This window comes from Eretmochelys imbricata, chromosome 1, assembly GCF_965152235.1.
Source record: "Eretmochelys imbricata isolate rEreImb1 chromosome 1, rEreImb1.hap1, whole genome shotgun sequence".
In the NCBI taxonomy this organism is placed as follows: Eukaryota; Metazoa; Chordata; order Testudines; family Cheloniidae; genus Eretmochelys; species Eretmochelys imbricata.
Window position 1 is genome coordinate 1,712,984 of NC_135572.1, and position 9,972 is coordinate 1,722,955.

At 44.5% G+C, this 9,972-nt stretch overlaps 1 protein-coding gene across 1 annotated transcript; it reads left to right on the forward strand.

The window, feature by feature from the left end:
• Positions 1 to 5,957: 5,957 nt before the first annotated feature.
• Positions 5,958 to 6,956, forward strand: LOC144277558 (olfactory receptor 52E4-like). The gene has a single exon (XM_077838436.1). It carries the CDS (start codon positions 5,958 to 5,960, stop codon positions 6,954 to 6,956), a length of 999 nt encoding a protein of 332 aa, XP_077694562.1.
• The last annotated feature ends 3,016 nt before the right edge of the window (positions 6,957 to 9,972 follow it).

The window sequence follows — 9,972 nt, forward strand, 5'->3', positions numbered from 1 at the left end:
CAGGAAAATTAAAGTCACCCATGAGAATCAGGGCATGCGATCTAGTAGCTTCCGTGAGCTGCTGGAAGAAAGCCTCATCCACCTCATCCCCCTGGTCCAGTGGTCTATAGCAGACTCCCACCACTACATCACTCTTGTTGCACACACTTCTAAACTTAATCCAGAGACACTCAGGTTTTTCTATAGTTTCGTACCGGAGCTCTGAGCAGTCATACTGCTCCCTTACATACAGTGCTACTCCCCCACCTTTTCTGCCCTGCCTGTCCTTCCTGAACAGTTTATAACCATCCATGACAGTACTCCAGTCATGTGAGTTATCCCACCAAGTCTCTGTGATTCCAATCACATCATAGTTCCTTGACATCACCAGGACCTCCAGTTCTCCCTGCTTGTTTCCAAGGCTTTGTGCATTCGTATATAAGCACTTGAGATAATCTGCTGATCGCCCCTCATTCCCAGTATGAGGCAGGAGCCCTCCCCTCACAGACATTTCTGCCTGTGCTTCCTCCCGGTATCCCTCTTTCCCACTTACCTCAGGGCTTTGGTCTCCTTCCCCCGGTGAACCTAGTTTAAAGCCCTCCTCACTAGGTTAGCCAGCCTGCTGGCAAAGATGCTCTTCCCTCTCCGAATGTCCATCCTAAACCACACTTACTGCAATTTAATTCTATTGCTTCTTGTCTTCTCTTCAGAAGTTAGGGAGAACACTTTTCCTCCCTCCATGTAACACCTTTTAGGTGTTTGAAAATTGTTATCATGTCCCTCCTCAGTTTTCTCTTTTTCAGACTAAACAAACCTAGCTCTTTCAGTCTTCCCTCAGAGGTCGTGTTTTCAACACCTCGAGTCATCCTTTTCTCCAGTTTTTCCAGATCATTTTGAATGTTTATGGGATTCTCCAAAGGACTAGCAACCCCTCCCAACGTGGCATCATCTGGCAACTTAATAAGTTTACTCTCCATGCCATGAACTAAATAGTTGATGATGACATTCAAAAGAACCACACCTGGAACTGATTCCTGTGGAACCCCACTTCTTATGCCCTTCCAGCATCACTGTGAAGCACTGATAACTACTCCCTGGGAGTGGTTTTCCAACCAGTTATGCACCCACCTTATAGTAGCTCCACCTAGGTTGTATTTCCCTCACTTCTTAATGAAAAGGTCATGTGAGACTCTGTCAAATGCCATACTAATGTCTAGATATATCACATCTACTACTTCCTCCGATCCACAAAGCTTGTTGCCCTGTCAAGGAAAGCTGTCAGGTTGGTTTGACATGTTCTGTTCTTGACAAATCCATGCTGACTGTCACTTATCACCCTATGATCTTCTAGATGTTTGCAAATAGATTCCTTAATTATATGCTCCATTATATTACCTGGTACAGAAGTTAAGCTGTAATAGCCTGGGTTACCCTTTCCCCCCTTTTTATAGATAACCACAATATGTGCTCTTATCCAGTCTTCCAGAATCTCCCCTGTCTTCCATGACTTCTCAGAGAGAACAGCTAATCCCTCAGCTATCTCCACAGTCAGTTCCTTCAGAGTATTCTTCGATGCATTTCGTGAGGCCCTGGTGACTTGAAGACATCTAACTTGTTCAAGTAACTTTTAACTTATTCTTTCCCTATTTTAGCATCTGAACCAACCCCATTTTCACAGGCATTCTCTAGGTTAGGTGAGCAAACACCACCGACCTTCTTGCTGAACATAGAAACGAAGTCATTAAGCACCTCTGCCATTTCCACATTTTTTGTTATTGTTTTCCCTTCTTCATTTAGTAACAGACCTACCCTGTCTTGCTCTTCCGCTTCCTTCTAATGTATATGTAGCATGTTTTCTTGTTACCCTTTATGTCTCTTGCTAGTTTGATCTCATGTTGTGCCTTGGCCTATCTAATTTTGCATCTACATCCATGTGTTATATGTTTATAGTCCTGCTTTTAAATTTAACCTTGTTTCACCTTTTTGTAGGATCCTTTTTTCTTTTTGATCATTCAAGATCTCCTGGTTAAGCCATACTTCCTGTCTTTCCTACGAAGTGAGATCGTTTGCTCTTGTGCCCTTAATAATGCCTCTCTGAGAAATTACCAGTTCTCTTCTATTGTTTTTCCCCGTAGACTTGCTTCCTGTGAGATCTTACCGACAAACTCCCTGAGTTTGCTAAAGTCTACCTTCTTCAAATCCATTGTCTTTATTTTGCTGTTTTCCCTCCTACCCTTCCTTAGTATCATGAACTCTGTCATTTCATGGTCACTTTCCTGCAAGCTACCTTCCACTTACAAATTCTCCAACAGTTCCTCCTTCTATGTCAATATCATGTCCAGAAAAGCCTCTCTCCTGGTAGCTTTCTCCAGCGTCTGGAACCAAAAAAATATCTCCAATACATTCCAAGAACGTGCTGGATAATCTGTGCATTGGTGTAGACAGCATGAGATGAATTCTCCCATCCACCTAGCTATCACCTCTCGGGGATTACCTCTGCTGAGGGGAGAACCCCTTCCCTCTGTGTAAGTCGTGTCTATATGGAAGTGCTATTGCCTTGTCTATGTAGCATTTGAAGTGAAAACAACCTTTCAAGCAGATCTTCCAGAAAACATCCAGTCTGGATCTGCCAACATGGGGAATTGGAGGATCCCACACTTCCGCTCTCAGTGTGTGCTCAGGTTTAGGCACCCACAGTGCTAACTATTGACCCTAATTTCAAGCTGGAATTTGCCTGGCTTCAGCTTCCAGACCTTTGGTCTTGCTCAGCCTTTCTCTGGTAGATTACGGAGCCCGCTATTACTCAGAGTTTCCTGCCATGAAAGTCTCTGCTTGGGCATCTTAGTGTTAACTGAGGGAGATATACACCTTCAAGTCTCATGATCCTGCTTTTTCTCCATCCTCCAATCATTTTTGTGGCTCTTTTCTGCCCCCTCTCCAAATTTTCAACATCTTGTTTCAAATGCGGACCGCAGGACTGGATGCAGTTTGTTTCACCCCATCATCCCTTTATGCTACGATGTCACACTGGGAGCTCATGATGAGTTGATTGTCCACAATGTCCCCTGAATCCTTTTTAGGATCCTTGCATTCCATAATACAGTGTTGTAGTGTGGGGGTCTGACCTGCATTCCCTGTTCCAAGAGGATCAATTTGCATTTGACTGAATTGAAACATTTTGTTTACCTGGGAACCACTTTCGAAATTCTCCAGATCAATCAGTATGCCTGCCCTGATTGCCTCATTGTGACTATTTTCCCAGTCTTTGGGTCGTCCACAAATTTTATCTGCAGTGATTTTGTATTTCCTTTCAGATCATAGAATCATTGAATATCAGGGTTTGAAGGGACCTCAGAAGGTCAGTTAGTCCAACCCCCTGATCAAAGCAGGACCAATCCCCAATTAAATCATCCCAGACAAGCCTTTATCAAGCCTGACCTTAAAAACCTCAAAGGAAGGAGATTCCACCACCTCCCCAGGTAATGCATTCCAGTGCTTCACCACCCTCCTAGTGAAAAAGTTTTTCTAATGTCTAACCTAAATCTCGTGCACTGCAGCTAGAGACCATTACTCCTTGTTCTGTCATCTGCTACCACTGAGAACAGCCTAGATCCATCTTCTTTGGAACCCCTTTTCAGGTAGTTGAAAGCAGCTATCAAATCCCCCCTCATTCTTCTCTTCAGCAGACTAAACAATCCCAGTTCCCTCAGTCTCTCTTCATAAGTCATGTGTTCCAGGCCCCTAATCATATTTGTTGCCCTCTGCAGGACACTTTCTAATTTTTTCACATCCTTCTTGTAGTGTGGGGCCCAAAACTGGACACAGTACTCCAGATGAGACCTAACCAATGTTGAATAAAGGGGAATGATAACATCCCTAGATCTGCTGGCAATGCCCCTACTTAATTAGGCCAAAATGCCATTGGCCTTCTTGGCAAGAAGGGCACACTGTTGACTCATATCCAGCTTCTCATCCACTGTAAGCCGTAGGTCCTTTTCTGCAGAACTGCTGCCGAGCCTTTTGGTCCCTAGTCTGTAGCGGTGCATGGGTTTCTTCCGTCCTAAGTGCAGGACTCTTTACTTGTCCTTGCTGAACCTCATCAAATTACTTTTGGCCCAATCCTCTAATTAGTCTAGGTCCCTCTGTATCCTGTCCCTACCCTCCAGCGTATTTACCTCTCCTCCCAGTTTAGTGTCATCTGAAAATTTGCTGAGGGTGCCATGCACAGCATCCTCCAGATCACGGATGAAAATATTGAATAACCTCGCCCTACAACTGATCCCTTCAGAACCATACTATAAAGAGCCCCATATACTGAGAAAGACCTGTTGAGAACAGCTTTCTGAGCTCCATCATTTAGCAAGTTTTCAGTCCATTATGCATGTTCTCTACTGATATTGTAAAGTATTAACTTTTTCTACTCAATATTTTCCCCTACTAAATCAAATGCCTCTGAGAAATCAAGGTGACTTGCATCTGCGTTGTTCCCTTGATCGACCAAATGTGTACCCTTGGTGAAGCAACGTGTACTTCCATAAAAGCATGAAATCAGTTTTATTTGCAAGATCTGTTTTGCATAAACCCTGTTTGTGACTGCCATTACTTACATTTCTAGACTTTTTTTGAACTAATCCCATACCAGCTTTTCCATTGTTTCTTCACCTTGTCAGTTCTTTTATGAATAAATCTTTCCCTTTATTTTTTAATACTTCCCATTTAACAGAGGAATGGACATAAAACATTTTTAGGACTTCTCTTGTTGTTAATATACTGAATAACCTCCTTTTTATGATCCATAGCCCTGCCAAACATAGAGTTTTCCTGCTGTTTTTATGTCCCTTATCAGGTTTCATAACTTACCATTTCTATTCTTGGCCATCTATTTAACCTTCTTCTCTTTGGTACATATTACTTCCCCTCATGCCAATGGCTGCCTTCACTTTACCATTGAACTTTTTTTTTACCCAGAGTTGTTCACTTTGTTGACTGTGGAATCATGAATTTTCCACTATCGAATAAGCTGTTCTCAAAGAATCACCAATTTTCATTCATATTTTTGTGTCTACATTTTTCCTCCCAATCAGTTTTGCTGAAAATTTTCCTCAGCTTTTGGGAATTAGTCCTCTTGGAGCACTAAGTGTCTATAGTTGGGAACTGGTTGGGAACTGTCCGTCTGAATGTAAATCAAATTCATTTTTTAAATTTTCCTCTCCTATATCATATGCTCTCTTCTTTGTCTCTTCTGTCAAGTAAAGAGTCCCAGACATTTCTTTCTCTTTCCATATGGCAACCTCCCCTATTCTCAAAGCCTGTCTTGGAAATCCCTTTTATATATTCATATATCCTTAATAGAGACTGGGTGACCAAAATTGAACACACATCCCAAACATGTTATTCTCCATTCCATATCTTAGGGATCTCAACATTGCTTTTATTTTGTCCACTAGTGCAAATGAGCAGGTGTTTCTCTTTACTGCTATTTATGGCACCCAGGTCTTTTCCCTGAGGTATGCTCTCATGGGGATATTTCTCCCAACCTTTGTCTCGGGAAAAGTTTGGGTTTTTTCACTCTCAGATTTTGAGCAACTGGATGAATGGGGAACTCCCTTCAGTATGGACTCCCTATCCTGGCTCTCATTGCATTGAGGAACAATGACGGATAAACAGTATCCAGACTTGTGTTTCCTGCTGGTGTCTCTTAAGATTCCCCACCACAAAGTATAGGAATTATTAACACAGGGAACACCACAAAATATGGAATTGGATTTAGTAGGATCATTGTTCATAGTTATTTCTCTGAGTAATTAAATATAATTTTTCAGTGTGTTCAGAGAGATTAATCTGCTTCTCCATGAGAACAGCCTCCACTAGTACATGCAGTGTCTCGTATTAATGTTGTCTCTCCATTCAGGCATTTCTGCTGTGACCATCACCCGAGACCCTGGGAACACACAGAAAGTGAGAGGAACATACAGTACATGGAGGAGACAGCCTTATGCCTCAGAGCTGGACACCTTCTCCCCTACTCCATGTCAGAATCCAACACAACTGACTTCACCAACCCCTCCACGTTCATCCTGCTGGGCATTCCTGGCCTAGAGGCAGCCCATGTCTGGATCTCCATCCCCTTCTGTGCTATGTACACCACAGCCATCTTGGGGAACTTCACCATCCTGTTCATCGTGAAGAGGGAGCCGAGCCTCCACAGTCCCATGTTCTATTTCCTCTTCATGCTGGCCATCACCGATCTGGTCATGTCCACATCCACCCTGCCCAAAATGCTGAGCATCTTCTGGTTCAATTCCAGGGAGATCAGTTTCAGTGCCTGCCTCACCCAGATGTACTTCGTTCACTCCTTCTCAGCAATGGAGTCTGGGATCCTTGTGGCCATGGCTTTGGATCGCTACGTGGCCATCTGCCATCCCCTGAGACATTCCACCATCCTGACACGCCCCCTGGTGGCCAAGATCGGCCTGGCCGTGGTGCTGCGCAGTGGAATAATCGCATTACCCTACCCGTTCCTGGCAAGGCGGTGGCCATATTGCAGAACCAACATCATCCCCCACTCGTATTGTGGGCACATAGCTGTGGTGAAGCTGGCCTGTGCTGACATCCGCATCAGTAGTTACTATGGCCTGTTTGATCTTTTCTCTGTGATTGGAGTAGATGTGTTTTCTATCACTGTGTCCTATACTCAGATCCTCTGCGCCATCTTCCGCCTTCCAACAAAGGATGCCCGGCTCAAAACTTTTGGGACCTGCATCTCTCATCTTTGTGCCATCTTTGCTTTGTACATCCCAATTTTCTTCTTCGCTCTTACGCAGCGGTTTGGCAACAATGTGCCACTGTATTTACGCGTTCTCTTTACCAGTGTGTACCAGGTGGTGCCCCCTGTGCTACACCCCATGATTTACGGGGTGAGGACCAAACAGATCCGGGACAGGCTGCTCCAGCTCTTTACTCATAAAGATACCTAAAGATTTTCTCCTTGTGCTCTGGCTCTCAGATTGAGCTTTGTGCAGAGCTAGTTGGTGCATGGTGCTGGGGCCTCTTCCTTGGACCACTTACTGGGCAGAGAGAGAGACACTATACCCTTTTCTGTTCTTTACTGTGCTGTATCAATGTGTTGATTTGGTGAATCAGTCTATGTATACTACACTGGGCTACCACCTGTCTAATTGCTCATAGGTGGATCCCTGAAATTACAATCTTACCCCATCTCTTCTGTCAAGCCTCAACCCTGTTGTGTATCCAGCCCCAGTACAAGCTGCTGGTGAAGGAAAGAGGCAAGGCTGCCGCGGCTGGAGCAGCAGAAGAAACCATGCAAGCCCTAGTCACAGCCACAGAGCAGAAGCAGGAGCTGAGGGAGGAGGGGGCAGAGGAGCCCTACTCATTTTGTCTCATCCATCTTCCATACTGCTTCTGCCCAGGGGTTTTCTTATTTCCCCTCTCCTTGAAGGAACCTCAGAGGGCAGGTTTCTTTAACTCTGCTCCCTGACCCTATAGGGCTTGTTTTCTTCCCTCCACCTCCCTTTCCCTTTCTGGACATAGAGGCGGGTTGCGCGGCACCACCGGTACAGTCCCCACACCCGTGCTATGCTCCCTCTTTGCCCATCTCCGTGATCACAGGGTCGTAAGAAGAAAACGAGTACTTGTGGCACCTTTGAGACTAACCAATTTATTTGAGCATGAGCTTTCGTGAGCTACGGCTCACTTCAGCTCATGCTCACATAAATTGGTTAGTCTCTAAGGTGCCACAAGTCCTCCTTTTCTTTTTGCGAATACAGACTAAAAGGGTCATAAGAAAGGTCAAGCCAGAGGATCAACATAGGTCACCGACAACGTCCCCCACTGTCCTGCGGGATCAGTTGTACCGGGAGTCTTTGGCTCACCAATAAAGTGCCAGAAACGACGATGGTTTATTGCTAAAAGCAGCCAAGTCAGCATGCTGTACATTGGCCATTCAGCAGTCTCTGTTTGACCAAGTCAGGAGGGGAGGGGGTTTGGGTGACACAGAAAGGGCATCTTGACACCTTGTCCTTCCTGATAAGAATTGTCTTGAAGTTGCTGATACATGCATTTTAGAAGAGCAGGATGTGCCCCAGGAATGTCTATTGGGGCCTCAGGGCTGCAAACTCTGAAAAAACCCACACCTGGTTAATCAATAATCAGAAGGAACATCTTGCTTGACCATTGAAACTGCATACTTAACAAGTTTGCTTTAAAGGACATGTCATTCTTTTACTAATGTATAAATAAGGGGGAAAAGTTTGAGATGGTGGGATTCTTCAGGACTGGACTCTCCCTCTGGATGCATCTTGTGTTTCCCACCGGCAGACAGGGTGCCGCTCTGTCACTTGACAGTGACACTCAGCTTTGGTAATTATCAAAGGTTGGGGGTGTTTTACTAACCTGTTTCGGACATGTGTATAAGTGCTTGGGACTAAGTCAAGTTTAGTTTTAAATGAAAGCACACTTGTGTTGTCCTGCTTGTGCCAGCCATCTATTGGTCGGACAGCCGTGTCTCCCCTGATTTATTTCCTGACACCACCTCACACAGAGTAAAAGTTACCAAGAGCTTTGATTAGAAAGAATCCCGGGTAACAGAGCTTCACCATTTTCTGGTGGACACCTGTGGTTTTAAGGGCAAGGTGAAGCTCCCTCTCCAGCATTGGGAAGACTACCATCTCATCTTCAGGGCCACGATGGCTGTTTTGTAGTAGTGGAAGCAAACCGGGAGGCAAGACATCCTAGTCTACCGTTGGGCCTGCAACTTCTGTGACAAGCCTTTCAGGTTGGTCAGTGATTGTTGCAAGGCCAGCTGGGGATCCTCCTGCCCATGAGTATCCTCATCAGCCCTCAGGATGTAGCCAACTACCTTTTCAACATTGAACACCAGAGGCTCTAGGGTAGGTGTCAAGGTTCCTCCCCCACTCTGAACTCTAGTGTACAGATGTGGGGACCTGCATGAAAAACCTCCTAAGCTTATCTTTACCAGCTTAGGTCAAAACTTCCCCAAGGTACAAAGTATTCCACCCGTGGTCTTTGGAATGGCCGCTACCACCACCAAACTAATACTGGTTACTGGGGAAGAGCTGTTTGGACGCGTCTTTCCCCCCAAAATACTTCCCAAAACCCTGCACCCCACTTCCTGGACAAGGTTTGGTAAAAAGCCTCACCAATTTGCATAGGTGACCACAGACCCAAACCCTTGGATCTGAGAACAATGAAAAAGCATTCAGTTTTTTACAAGAAGACTTTTAATAGAAAATAGAAGTAAATAGAAATAAGAAATCCCCCCTGTAAAATCAGGATGGTAGATATCTTACAGGGTAATTAGATTCAAAAACATAGAGAACCCCTCTAGGCAAAACCTTAAGTTACAAAAAAGATACACAGACAGAAATAGTTATTCTATTCAGCACAATTCTTTTCTCAGCCATTTAAAGAAATCATAATCTAACACATACCTAGCTAGATTACTTACTAAAAGTTCTAAGACTCCATTCCTGTTCTGTCCCTGGCAAAAGCAGCATACAGACAGACACAGACCCTTTGTTTCTCTCCCTCCTCCCAGCTTTTGAAAGTATCTTGTCTCCTCATTGGTCATTTTGGTCAGGTGCCAGCGAGGTTACCTTTAGCTTCTTAACCCTTTACAGGTGAGAGGAGCTTTCCCCTGGCCAGGAGGAATTTCAAAGGGGTTTACCCTTCCCCTTATATTTATGACACGCCCCCCAAATCTCAGCTAGGGTGAAACACTGGCTGGGATTTCTTCCTGGAGCTCTAGGAAAAACAGAGTTAATAAGACACATGCATCTCTAAATATACTACCAAGTACATAAAGACTAACAATATTTTCCACATCTTAAGGACGATTTTAACCAGTTGATTCTGGGAAACTTTCACGGGAGAGTGCATCAGCCACTTTGTTAGAAGCTCCTGAGATGTGTTGGATGTCGAAATCAAAATCTTGGAGAGCTAAACTCCACCGAA

Coding starts and splice junctions, on each gene's coding strand:
- LOC144277558 (XM_077838436.1), top strand. CDS start 5,958: ATGGAGGAGACAGCCTTATGCCTCAGAGCTGGACACCTTCTCCCCTAC.